At 40.5% G+C, this 14,687-nt stretch overlaps 1 protein-coding gene across 8 annotated transcripts in view; it reads left to right on the top strand.

Moving 5' to 3' along the window:
- LOC311268685 (voltage-gated potassium channel KCNC1-like) overlaps window positions 1-14,687 on the top strand; it is a 96,142-nt gene that overhangs the window by 68,900 nt on the left and 12,555 nt on the right. The window contains exon 5 of one of the 8 annotated variants that reach the window (XR_014623999.1): window positions 12,661-13,456. The exons of 1 other annotated variant lie outside the window; for it this stretch is intronic. Coding sequence is in view for 4 of the 7 variants with exons in the window: in XM_084372448.1 (XP_084228574.1) it covers window positions 4,818-4,969 (152 nt within the window). In the remaining 3 variants the exon portion in view is untranslated. Of the gene's footprint in view, window positions 1-4,817; window positions 6,382-8,216; window positions 10,592-10,763; window positions 13,457-14,687 lie in introns of those variants that run through there. 6 more of the 8 variants (XR_014624000.1, XM_084372450.1, XM_084372452.1 and 3 more) reach the window with 6 other exon arrangements.

Here is a 14,687-nt window from a genome sequence, read left to right on the forward strand (position 1 = left end):
TTAACCAATCCTGTTCAAGGAAGCCAGTAAAACAATAACATCTCTCTTATAAAGCAATTTTACAAAGTTCTATTTCTGAGTTTGACCTTGCATGCTGGTCTCAGATCAGTGCCTCACTTCCACATCCATCTTATGTTTCCAAAGAGTTGAAACTGATCGCAGACTAACCTCACAAGGGCAAACCCTTCCTGAGAGGTGTTGATGAGTAATTAAAAACTCTTGTGTATCATGTGTTGGTGGGTTATGTGGGTATTGATTTGTAGTTGTTTATTGTTGTAGCTTTTGTGATGAGGGTGCAAGGTAGAGATGCCCTTTAGTACTTTACTGTCAGCGCTTCCCTCGACTTGTCCAAGGACGACATGAGTTTGATGCATAGATTGCTAAAAGCACCAATCACAACACGTCAGCTCCGACATCACCACACTTGTCACTTCTTAAATGTCATGTGTTTGTTGGAATGACACAACTGATAAAACAGCATTTTGTGGTGATGTCCGACCACAGATAGGGAAATCTGTTAAGGTACAGGTAGAGTATGGCCTTAATAGACCATGATGCAGTTCCAAAGGAAATGTATGCCTGATAACTGAAGTTTTGAGCAAACCAGTGTTTTCTAGTGTGTATTCAGGTGTTAATCACAACACATCTGAGACATAAAATGCTGGAGTATTTTAGATATGACAGCATAATCATTGATTAAGGTGAGGCTGTTTGCTAACTTAACTGAATTGGACTAAAATAGAGCTGCCTGTTGGTGACAAAAAATACGATGTCACCTCACTTGTCACACAAGGGAGGCAACAGAGGAGAACAAAACAATGTCAGTTGGGTAAGCGGGTTATGACCAAATTTATTCAAACATATTGTGTCAGTCCTCAGTCATTCAAACACAATATTTTTGAAAAGTGACAGCCGTTTTGTGCAACTGTAAGAAGTGCAAAATGACTTTTTTTTAAGCCCCGCCCACTTTATTACTGTTCATACTCAGATCAAGATTTCCATCGTCACAAAGCAAATATGATAACGCTGGCAGATAAATAAACAATTTACAATGATTGTTTTTATTGTTAATCTGCCACTGTTATCATATTTGCTATGTGACAATAAAAACAGTAAGTCCTGGATCATGCACAGATAGACAAAAACAGCTTCTCCTTTCTAGTCAGTAACTTGAAATTTTGCTGTCTGAAAAGATGACTGGTGCAACAGCAGATTTTATTAGCTATTGCAAGCTAATCCTAATACTTCAATGTGACCCTGTTGCAAACACCATCTCTACTGGCCCTTAAATGTTACAGATGTAAATTAAGCTAGTTAGCCAACCTGCTGTAGTTTTCTAATGGCTATAAGACACCACTATATGACAATGAATATTGCTCTTACCATAGCCCCGTGCACAGTGTTATGGCAGGTGGAGAAATTTTAACTTCGACCGGCCTTCCGGGCCTAAATGAGGCCCATGTTCAACAACTGGATTACCCTGTTGTGTTGTATAAGCCTTTGCTAAGGCAAACCCACTGTGTCACAACTGTGCTCTCATTGACAAGAATAAGAAGGTTGTGTTGATGTCTGTCTGAACATAGCCTTACCTCTGTATGTCATGTTGGAGATGTTTGTATAGTGTATGTTGTACAATGACCCAGCCTTTAGTGTTACCTCTCCTCTTACTGTTCAATAACTCTCTCAAAGTAGGACTACAGTGAAGTTAATCTATACCTTTGTAAACTAAACACATTACAGCTCTTTAATAGCAGCCCCTATTTTTAAGACACCGATTAATTGATTTTATTGTGTCTGGATTGTTTTTGTGTTGCTGGCTTGCCTGGAAGCACCTCAGGCACTGCACACTCAGCATCAGGCAGCTTCCATTGAAACTGGGAGAACATTATACCGTGAAATAAAACTCGCCGAAGTTGATTTTGTTCTACATATCGACCCCACTGTAAACCAGAAAATCAAAAACATCTCAATGCTGAAGTTGTGTTAGGAAATACAGCTCTGTCTGACTTCCTAACTTCAGTCACTCTGACAAGTTGCATTGGCGAGACAGAAATAAAATCAGTGGAAGTAAACCCAGAGGCAGGTGGAGACACAGGGGCAACAATTCGAGTTTACTTTGGAAAACCAGTTGAATGAAAGAATAAAGTAAAATAAATGGTGCCAGTCTCTCATAACTGAGACTTCCAGATCTCATATGTATGACTAATAATGGCCAATGTTTGTTTATTTATCTATTTCTTTTAATTTATTGTATGTAAGTTGGTTCTTTAATATTTCACAAAAAAAGTTTCAGAGGAGATTATTATATATTCACTAAATGTTCCCCATTAAAAAAAACAGATTATTCTTAATAGAAATGTTTTTTAGGCTCTTTAGCCCATCACAGTACAGCGCCCCCTACAGCACATTTATGTTGGAATTTTTTGTTTTGTATGTTTATGTTTTTGTCTCATAAGAAAAAAAAACATAATTCTCAAGCTGCAATAATAAATCAGCTGGACCAATAGAGTGCCACAGGAATGAGTAAAAAAACTATACAAGTTAACATTTTTGCACTTCAGGTTCATCTCTACATCAATGTTTTTATTTTAATGGGTTTTTGGTTAAATGCCTGAAATAGGGTCTGTGGGCAAGCTTGAGAGATTATGATTACGATATTAAAATACATCAGTAAATACCCCACTTAAGTTCTTCTGTGTGTTAAAAACGGCAGTTGCTAACGAGTGTCTAAATGAGACTACAGAGGTTGTTGGGGACATTAAACGTCATCACAGCGAACACGGAGACTCGTCTACTCACTAGTCCGTCTTTACAGGCCCACTTTAGTTACAAACTATTCTAACTCTGACTTTACAACTTGTACATTGATCAGTTTTATAGTAAAGTGTGTATAGTATAGTATAGTATAGTATAGTAAGAAGCTTAGTGGTGGTGACCTTGAGGTCATATGACCATGATGTAGCCTAATGTTATTTTTTATTACTTCTGATGATTTAATTTAATTAAGATAAATTAATAATAGTGGTGTTCATTGGTGAAGATTATCTCACTGAGCAAAATGTGTGAGTACTATAAGCTTGCATTCAGTTATTTTCTACAATAATCCAAAATCCAAAAGAAAAATGCACTAGGCTTTTTGTTTAGGGAACCAGGGCAATGCTAACTCTCACATTAGTCTACAAAACACATCATCCCTGCAGCTCTCTGTGTTTCTGCCCTTATATTAGCTTCTTGTAGATATATCAACAAATTGGCGTACCATGAAGATGTGTATATGGTAATTTCAAAACCGTGTTTTCATGAAATCGTTCTTCCTCTTGAGACCTGGAGTTCTCTGTTAAATAAAACATTTAAAAAAATGTTTTGTTCATGTAAAAAAAAAAAAAATGTCAGCTGATATCCTGCAAAGTCACACATCACAAATGTCCTCTTGGCCTAAAACATCCAGCTACATAGTCAGATTTAGTAGTCATGTCAAAGTATTCCAGTTTATACACAGGGTTTTTTTTCTTCATATGTTGGGAAACAAATGTTGCGACCAGTTGTCAGCCAGGTGTAAATAACATATGTAAAGTATAAACCACCTTTTTTACACAAATATAATCGACCCTACATGTTGAAGGTCTCCTTACTCTTGCACTTCTTGCTATTTCAACCAAAATCCAGCCTCAGCTGTGTTTGTCCTCAGTGCTAATTTCCACTTGTTAGAATGCTAACACACTAAACTAAGCTGGTGAAAATGGTAAACATTACACCTGCTCAACATCATGTTAGCATTTAGCTCCACACACTCCTTTGGCCAAATGCAGCCTTACAGAGCTGCTCAGCGTGGATGTGAACTTTAGCCTCTCAATAAGGAGAAGCACACAGCCTACCTGACACTCACCTTAGAGAGGGTTTTCTCTTCGGTCAGTCTGTCTGTCTGTCTTTCTGTCTAACTGACTGTTCCCTGTTAACGGCAGCCTGTTGTTCCTACTGGCTAAAACACCTGGATTCTGAGATCAAAATATTCCCTGATGAAGGGAACTTTTCTTTTTTCTTTTTTTTTACAGATTGAGTGTTAACATGCAGGATTGTGTATATTTCTAACTGTGCTCAGCTCCAGATGATTTACCCACTTGAGTTGCTCTGAGTTTCCCAAAATCATTAAACCACAGAGGCTGGCTGTGTTTCTTGTTTCTGAACAAAGCACTGTTGTGCTCTTGGGAATCTCAGAGCAGGTAGTCCAGTGGACATACAAGAACAGAAATATAATGAGATGCAGATGAAAAGTGTCTCTGTATGTCCATTGGACTAGTGCATCCTCCCTCCCCTTAACAGTTGATGTTGGTGCTGCAGAGTGCCACCCCTAGGTGTCTAAGGGATATTGTGGCAACTGATAGCTGATTTTCGTAACCAATATTCCTGTTTTGTCCTGTCCCTGTCTGTCTGTCCATCTGTTTGTCCCTCCGTCCATCTGTCTGTCTGTCTGTCTGTCTTTTTCTAACTTCCTCCTTTGGTCTAAAATATTTTACTTGATTTGGGCTGGTTTTTGTCTTGAGTTCTTTACCTTTTTTTTCCAACTTTGTTTCATTTACAAATGCTTGTAACTGTAACAAATGGTTTATATTTGCTATTTCTGATGTGCAATGCTCTCATAACATAAATGAATATATCATGACATTTCCTACTGTCATAAAAAATGTGCATTTCCAATCCAATAACACATATTCCTCACCTCTTATCTCTTGACCATATCATGAAAACATTAATGCTGACCCTTCATAACCCCCACTCTAACCTCTGACCTCTCACCTCTGCTTGTCATCTTCATGTAGCCACGGGTTATGAGAAGTCACGCAGCCTCAATAATATCTCCGGGATGACGGGCGCCCCGCTGCGCCTCACCCCCATCACCAACTCCACCTTTGAGCCCTTCGAGCCGCCTGGCCTTAGGCGATGTCACTCCCCCATTCCCTCCATCTTGTAGCATAGCCGACAGGGAGACACAACAAAATGTCAACAACAACAGCAACAACAAAAAAATGTTCAATTTTTTTATTTGTTATTCTATTTTTTTCTGGGGAACATGTGAAAGAAACAAACATGAAAGGAGTGTTTCATGGACATTTGATTCATCCTTGCTGCTCTTTCATCACCATTACTCACATGTCTTTGTCCTGATAGAAACAACGATAATTTAGAGTTCTTCTAGGCACTAGAGGGTCCTATTTTAAATCCACAGAATAGCTAAATCTTACTGATTAAGATGAGATAGATGCTTAAGCAAATGTATTTTAAAATACACAAACACACACTAACACACATGCCTTACTAACAGGGATAGAGTCTAGGTTAGTTTAGACTGATATGATAGTTGAGTTAGTTTACCTCCCTGTGCTACTTCTTGCCTGTATCTTGACTGCACTTGCACTTCAATGCTTTAAAAACTGATACTTAAGAGTAGCTATGAATAAGAGACTTTTCTAATATAAGCCTCTGAATGCACACATTCACACACAGAAATATTACTGCAGCATGCATGTTTTTACTCATAAGAATCTCCAGAATAAGAACATACACTATACCTACCAGTAGATTGAAAAAACAAAGACATTTTATATCTCTAAAAAAAGAAATACCCCAAACTGTAGCACCTCTGCACCTTTGAAAAAAGCCATATCGGCTGTAGATGTTCAGTTCTTCGTGTTACATTAATGTAAAACAACCCCTCTTACACACATGTGCAAACATGCACGTGCATCAACACACGGGCACATGGTTTGTTCTCAGTGAAAACCTTTAGTACAGGGAGACAGGAGAGAGGGAGTTCATTACCTCCATGAGCAACTTCTCAAAGCAGCGGCATCCCCTCCTCCTCCTCCTTTCTCCTGCTTCCTCCTCAGGCTTCAGACTCTGCTCAGACCCTAAACGCTCTGCTACAACACTCACAGGATGTACTGCGGGGAGGACTGGATGACAAATTATTTTTTATACCGTGAACAGCGGGGGAACAGGTGTGAAGAAGCGTGGATGTCTCTGTCAGGGTGGGATGCAGGTCATAGGACAGTGGTTCCCAATCAGGAGCTGCAAGATAAACCTAATGCAGCAGAGGGATGATTTAAATGATATGAAATTAGATAACATGTATTTAGAAAAAAAAAAATGTGATTTTGTATCTTTGACTTCTGTTCGCAAATTATTTTATAATTTAGCCTTTCCAGGCCCCTTAATGTTACAACTAAAGCATTCATACTAACTCTACTTACAGAGGCATACTGTAAATTCTTAGATGGTGGGCTTAATTTATATCTGCAAAATAAAATGTGAGTTATTATACGTCAGGTGCTTGGTCTGGCGCAATGAGATGATGTAATTGAAGGGGAATTATGTTACTTTTAAACCTGGGCCCTATGTTTACATATATTTGTGTGTAAATGATTGATACGTACCAAAAGTTTTAGGATCGGTCCAAGTCTTGCGCAAGAAGTGTCACTGAAATCACCCAAGGTCAGTTGTTGCCCCATCTAGAGTCTCAAAATTAGTCAAAGATTCAGCCATGACTTTGGCAATAAACTCTTGCCAGTAGTCCCTCTAGTAACTCCTCTCTCAAACTCCGGCTTACATTTCCACTGTCGTCCTTCTGCACCAACTCATTTCCTGCAAAAGTTCAGAGCAAGACTTGTGTTTCTGGCCACAAAAAGGATCTTACTCTCTCACAAAAGCTCTGTCTCCAAAAAGATTTGTCTCCACAATCTTATCAGACACCTAGAATAACAACCTTAGCCTGTCAGTTACAAAAACAAGCACTTTCAGTGGACATTTGACAGTCGGAGTTGCCCCAACAGATTGCATTGCAGCCACTGCAGCTGTGTTGCGGGTGTCAGCTCAGATGAAATACTGGACGGATTCAAAAACATTTGGTAAGTATGGATCATTTAAGCACCAAAACATGTGAATATAGGGCCCAGGTGTAAAAATACTGGAATTCCCCCTTATAAAGAGCTCCAGTCAAAGCTCAAACAATGGAAAACTATGTGTAAAATATGGTATAATGGAAATATTAAGAGCAGGCCTTTATTTCATTGCTATTATAGAAGACAGGCCGGTGATCAGGATGTTAGAAAACTAAGTCAGTATCTGAACCACCCCCCGACCTTTCTACGGGCTGAAAAGGGAATCACTGTCAAAGGGGATAGAGGATGCTGTAATGGAGGGATAGAAGCAGAGTTGCTATTGTCTGAGCTGTAACTTGATTAACACTGTACAAAGCTGGGGCATGAAACATATTTTATAGAATGAATAGACAAGAGCAGCTATAGGAAAATGAAAAAAAGTCATAGACACTGTAGTAAAAGGGTCTGATCTTTACCACACCATCACTCTTCACCTGCTCTCCATGCGTTCTCACCTGGGCTCTCAGCAGAAGGCTGCGCTGCACAGCCAGAAGAAAGGGATGATCACTTCTGTTTTCTTTGTCGTGCTTTCATTCAGTCATTAGCCAAGGTTTAAGGGAACGGTGCAAAGGAAGCTTACTTGCTTTCTTTCCAAAGGTGAGATGAGACAATTGATACCCCTCTTACGTCTGTACTCTCATTTTAAGTATATTGCTAGACTCCAAACTCAGTTAGCCTAGCTCAGTATAAAGACTAGAAGCTGGGGGAAACAGTTAATCTGGCTTGATGCTGTTAAAGCGCTGAAACTGTGAACACATTCCAGGGCCTTGCCAGGTTTTCTTACCATCATACCTTTGCAGAGCAAACAAACAGAGCTGGGCTAGCTCTTTCCCCCTGATTCAAGTCTTATGCTAAGCTAGGCTAACCACCTCCCGACTCCAGCTGAGACTGATATTAATCTTCGAAAGCAAATTGGCAAACTTCCAGAAATCTCAAACTATTCCTTTGAGGTGGCGGGGTGATTGGCTTTCTCTTTATCTGGAAAATGTTTCGGACATGGCAGCTCAGCCTCAGTGTGAGAAGTGTGGTTTCCCTCAAGTCTGAGTTCATCCCGCCACCATCATCACCACCACCACCACCACCATCACCGCCAACAGCGTTTCTACTTGCACTGACTCCAGTGTGACTCAGCAGCCAGTGGCAATATTTTTAGTTTTCTCCCTTTTTGGCTTCTCTTTCTTTCCCTGTTTTTGCCCCTCTTGAACCCCCCAAATGCTCCTTTCCCCCTTCCCTCCTCTTCTGTCCGTCCATCTCTTCTTTGTTTTGGCTGCGGCCACTCAGTAGGAGGCACCGTGAACGGCTACTGGAGCGACAGCCCGTGGTAGAGGAAGAGCGGACGACAAAAACGCCGCATGGGAAGAAGAGTGGGAACACGACAAAAGAGACAGCATACAGACAGAAATATGCAATGTAGATATATGAGACAGCGGTGGTTGGATCTGTGCGTTTCTGTTCAGACATGTTATATCTGCAGCACACATGACAAGTGTGCACATGGTTGTTTGTGTGTGCATGTGTTTGTGTGTGTGTGTGCCCAAACCTGCATCTACCTCTGTAATAAGATGCACAAATGTCAACTTGGAAATATAAATTATCCTTTGCCTCTGCAAGAAAGACAGGGAGAAATGATCACGTAATTTTAGTTTGGATGATTATTAATAACAACCTGAGTGTGATCACATGATAACGTGTGTCAGCGAGTGTACTTTTGTTTCCAACAGTTTCTTTGCTCTTAAATATAAATGTTGTTTACTTTTCGTTTTATGCTGATTTTTCAGATCTTTGCAGAAATGTATTTGATTTTCTCAACTAGTGTCCTATTTTTTTTATTGTTGTAGACAGTAATCATGTGTCTGTTGGTTAGGTTTCATATCTGTTGTAATCCCTTGTCCTCATCTGTTGCTCTCACGTCCCATCAGAAAGAAACAGAGCTTTATCATTCCTTTTGATTTGCATTGGATTCCCAAAAGAAAAAAAACTTACTAACTACTCAGCGAACACACAGTAGACTCTGCTGAGTCAGGAATACCCTTGAACAAGAGCCACTTAAATGTGCAGAGGAAGTTTATTAAGCTCTGTTTGTCTCTTGGTTCTTGCCAAAAAAAAAAAAAAAAAAAGGAAATGAGCTGAGGATATTCCTTTTTTAAGAGGAAAAAGCTGTTTCAGTTTTGGGAGGTGAGATCACTGAATGACTTGTATGATGAGCTGATAATTGTGTATTTAAAGAATTAGTTTAACATTCTGGGAAAAACAGTCACTCCCTTTCTTGCCGCGAGTCAGATGAGATAATCTCTATTAATTTCACGTCTGTGTGCAGCCTGTCCTCACTCCCAATGCATCAAATACAGCAGCCTTGTCAGTGGACCTACACTTCTAAGTGTGAGGCTGTAGTAACCCCGCTAGCATCACCTTTCAAGAGCCCCTCCAGTGTAGTCGTTTAAAGAGCGAGAAAAGTCAGAATAGTGGGTTGGTCAGGTCCCTCCGGAGGGCAGGGCCCGCATCACCTTGGTGACCAAGAGGCAAGAGTGATTTGTTTTTAATGTATGTCACTGAAGTAAGCTAACGTACATAAATGAGGGTTACTTGTGTCACTTACATTACGAGAGTGACGTAGTGACATCACGTACCACATGACGAGACTTTTAACCCAAAGTATATTTTTGAACAACCTCACATAATTGAAAAAAAAACAAAACACCTAAAACCACAACCTGTCATGTTCACAATTATTTTTGTGTACAGATTAAACAAAAGAGGTACAATATGTCAATAAGTTTCAGAGGTGTTAGTGTTAGTGTGTTAGTAAGTTTACTGTTGAGGCCCAGGCTAGCTGCTTCCCCTGCTTCCAGTCTTTAAATGCCTCCTGGCTCTGGATATGTACGACACAGGCATGAGATTTATATTGATTCCATATCTCACTCTCCGAAAGAAATTGAATCAGAAATTTTCCCAAAATATCAAGCTATTCTTTTAACCTTAAGTGACCCTGATTTGGGGTCATATAGGGTTAACCCTTTCCTGTTTCCTTTGTCGTCGAAGTCCAACCTAATGCTAATGAACGTATGAATGAATGATTGTGAGGTTTTAATCTAGTGGGAATTCAGGATGAAACTCCTATTTTTTTTTTTTTTTTTAGACACACACACACACACACACACACACACACACACATACATAGATGTAAACACACACTCCAGTCTCTCTACTGAACCTGTCTGTTGTTTCTCACCATTTCATTTTCACGTACCCTCCTCTCCCTCCCCAACGTCCACTTGTTTGGAGTGTGTCTGTCACTTTTCCCCGAGGCCACTGCGGATTGGTCGCTTTTGTCATGATGATGTACATATGTAAAGTTTGTGTCGTAGATGAATCTGCATGGGTTCCCATCGCAAGCAATAAGGAAACTGATATGACTTATGATGTGAGGAGGTTTGATAAGATTTTAGTCTCAAGCTTAATGAATGTGTATATAATATTTAGACTACTAAGAGTGTGTATGGATGTGTGTGTTTAGACGCAAACGTATGCACTAACAAAGCATGCAGGACAAAAAATCTTCACCTCTTTGAATGCAAGAGGTGGGACGGGCTGAAATTATGCATGCCAAAATGCTATGATGCTATTGGTCGAAAGAGACCAAGTTAGGTACTGTAATGGGGCCGGGTGGGGGTGGGAAAGTTTATTTTTGCAGGATGGGGAGGGGTAATGTTTCTAGTAGGTCTTGTATAGCTGCTTTCTTATCGATCTTGAGAGACTTATGATAAGATAAACATTTAACAATCGTAGCTTATGATTTTCTTCTCCTTTCTTTTGCCTCTCTTTTCACAGAGAACTGTTCTGAAAGCCCTGCGCTTATCAGATATATGCAAAAAGAAGCAGTAACTGTGAACTAATGCTAGGACATGAAAAAAATCCAGCTTCTTCCATCATTGTCTCAACTCCTCTTCTGCAAGAGAGAGAAGAGACCATTCTCCTCCCAAGATACCTCCTTACCAAAATTTCCCTGTCCATTGTTTTGTTCATCTGCTTTTCATTATGTTTCTTACTCCACCCTGTCCATGTCTCGTTCCATTCCCTTCTGTCCAGTCCTGTTATCTTCACTCGCAGTTAAACTGCAGTGAGTTCAGAAGAAGGATACCTCTTCAGTGTGAGAGTGCAATTATTCAATGCAACCTCCCACAAAGGACAAGGATCAGGGCCAGATTAATCTGCCAGGGGGCCTCGGCCAAAACTGAACTGCAGATCTCTTTTGAGCAACCCCACCCTCCTTTGGTTCTCCATGTGTGTTTGATCGAACCTTGATTGAATGCAAATGTATTTAAGAATACCCATTTAAGCACGATGCAGTGTTGGTCTGATATAAATGACCGTGATTATAAGTCAGCTCCCCATTTTCAGACACCATTTTTGAAGGTACGAAACACATATTCGTCCAAGAAGAAGAGAATGCCCATCCTTTGCAATGGTAAACATGTAATGCTTCAATCAAGGATAAATGTAAATCCCACGTTTGTGTGGCTTGTATATCAATCACAGCATCATGAAATCCAGTGACACCAGGAAGTCCATTTTTTCTGTAATGACGTCAGAGGACACAAACCCTTTCCACTTGTCACTATTCTCCAGTGAGTTTACACTAGTTGCAGTGGTGCGCCTAACCTTTCATCTAGGTGCACCAGCAGCAATTTAGGTGCACCCAATAAAATGCTTTCATTTCTTAACACATTTTGTAATGATTGTTAACAGAAATTAAGGTGCAGATAAATGTTTTCCTTCATTTAAATCCAAGTACACACACAAGGATTTTCCAAATCTGACCTGCTGAATATCATGTGCACTGGTGTGACCAAAACAGTTGGACCCTGGAGCCTAATAACTGGGCTTCCTAAACATTATTTTTGCTGATGAAGTCACTGAATAGACTTGAGGAACCTTTGTTTAATGTACAGAGGACATGGCACGTGCATTTCCTGCTGAGAGCTTAAGGTCTTCACTATTTCAACCCAGTATCTCTAGAAATGATGTGTGACCTTGTTGTACCAAGGTGGGAGCCAGAGTGTGGAGGTCAGGGTGGTCTGTTTCTCTCTAGAGACGTGCAATTACTGTTCAATTGTTATTAACAGCAACAGCCATCTTTACTGTACCAACGTATTTTGGTTGCCATACTTTAACCTTGGCAGTTATTTGCCATCAACATGATCTTTGCCTGACCATAACCATATCATACTTGCCATGTGTAGACACTATAGAAAGCAACAATTTTTTAAACATTGGCATTGAATGGAAAAGACAAAAAAAAAAAGTCATGTCTATTTCATTGAAGGTTTCACCGAATCCTCCAATATGACCATGTTCTTCTCTGGTCACAGGCTTGATTGTGCTTCAGTTGGGTTTGTTACTCCGAAAATTTGCAATCAATCAAATCATCACAAATTAATTACAACACAGTTGAATCTGGTGCCTTCGGGTCCCTGAGGGTCTGGGGTAGTTGCCAGCTTTGCCCGTTTGTTAATCCAGCCTTGACTGGGATTGAGCTAATTCATGACAGGAGCACCACCCTAATTTGGCCATAATGACTTAAGTTCAAAATTTTGGAGAGTCTGCACTAGTCTCTATAGAAAGTGTGTGGCACCGTCCAAAAATTAGGACTTAAATCTTTTGCCTCATGAATGAGCCTCGTACCAGCTAAATGATTTAAATGATCTGATGTATTATTTTTCTACAGTTGATCTGGACAGGTCTTTGAGGAGGTTGCGTTTAATAAGGAACCACACTGCAGAGGGACCCCAAAGTCAAAGTTTTTAATTGAAATTTCTGCTGGTTCTTTAGCTTCTTCCCCTTGTTGCCAGCATCGCTCTCCTTTCCATCCTTTCACAACTCAGGTATCTCTTTCTCAATCTCTCTTTTGCACCCCACCCCCACCCCAATATTCCTGTTCACCCATGTTCCCTCAAATATGTATTGTATGTCTGAAAAATGGAAAGATAAGAAAAAAAGTCATGCTTTTCCTCTGTTCTGTGCTCTGTTTTGTGGCTCTTGCGCCCCTCCTTCAAAATGCTATTTTGCTTTTCTTGTCCAACTGTTTCCTGTCTTCTCCTTGTGGCGTCCCTCGTCTCTCCACGCTCTCCCAATAACTGTGTCCCTCTTTCTGTGAGACTTTGAACCCCCCAACACCATCCATGCCCTCATACTGAAGTCTCTGACAGCAAAAACCAAAAAAGGAATTGACTGAAATTGGAGCACCTTCGCACACGAAAATAAAACGATTGGCTAAACACTGGATTTCACCAAGGAGAAAGACAGGAACTGGACATTTAAATGAATGAAAAAGACTATATGATGTAGATGGGGAGGAGGGGAGAAATGCTCTGAGTGGAACGATGTGTTCCGAGTGGATTGTCAGCCAAGCAGCATCAGAGGGAGGAGATGGAGGAGGAAAAAGTTTGGGGAAGACAGAAAAGTGTGGTGATGATGATGAGGAGGAGGAGGAAAGACAGAAAGAAGCAAAATCACTTCTCCATGTAAGAATGTGTATCTCACTGTTGTTCCCGTGCACCGTTTTGCTCCTTGTGTTGTGTTTCCTCACCTGTGTGTGGTTCTGTGTTGGTGTGACATTTTGTTTTACGTTCTATGTGTTTTTCGTGTTGTGTGCCGCACTCTGTTTCCTTACCTTTTTCTTTTGTGTAGCCTTTGTGTGCACCACACCTGGGTCAAACAGCCTGTACAAAAGCTACCTACGGCTTGTTTTATCCCACACGCGTGCAGGAAAATGTGTAGTTTGTCATTCGGGCAAACGCAAACTGCACAAGGGTATAAAAAAGAAAAAAAAGAAAAAAGAAAATGAAATGACCTGATGCAGCAAGCCGTGCCCGTCTGATGGAAGTGGGATCAATCAAAAAGCTAAAGCGTTGTTATTTGGCCAAGGTCTGGTCTGTACATGTGCAGGACACACCAACTGAGATGTTCCACTCTCAGCTCTTGGTCTGGACGTTCGCCCAGTCCTGGTTGGTTGCAGTCCTCTGGTTTGAACTTTGACCTCTGACATCTTTCGATTTCATTCCATGACCTCGATGTCTCTTGGTCTCATCAGCTACTTTAATTAGTGTCCAAAGATTGGTTATATCAGAGGACTGAGCAGCCCCCCAAGGACTTCTGCAGGTTGTCTGTGTGTGTGAGATTCAGAGACAGAGAGAAATGCTAGTGTGTGTCACATTCAAACTCTGTGTTCTTGGTGTACTTGCATGTCAGCTGGGCCGGGCAAGCTTTGTAGTGACGTGTCTTTTCTTTGCTTCAGTGGTGTGTTTGGCCTGTCATTTCCTTGCCTTAGTGTAAAGTATAATGTTACTGCAGTTTCCATTAGTACCAACAACTTTTTCGCACTGAGCACCACTGGAAACTACACAGTAGACTAGGAACACTCAGTCTGCCATTGTAGAAGTCTTTGATATTTCCACATTCTTCTGTTTGGAAAGTTGTGCAGCAGTATTAAAGAAAGAAGGGTTTCTACAATGGCTAACACTATCAATCTCATGTAGAACATTAATCAACTCCCACTGCCTCTTTGCCAAAAGCATCTCTGGGATTCAGTGTGTTGACATTATAGCACTGGACAAACCAGTTGTCAACATTTAGTGTATTAATATTGGTCTTTTGAGACCTGCCCAGTTTTTCACTTGTTCCACTTCCTGTTTTGTCTTGAAACTTCTGGTTACCTTTGCTGGCTAAAGTAAATACAAGTTAAAAGTCACAGTG

The sequence above is a fragment of the Pagrus pagrus genome (genome assembly GCF_965226575.1).
Source record: "Pagrus pagrus genome assembly, chromosome: 13".
Lineage (NCBI taxonomy): Eukaryota > Metazoa > Chordata > Actinopteri > Spariformes > Sparidae > Pagrus > Pagrus pagrus.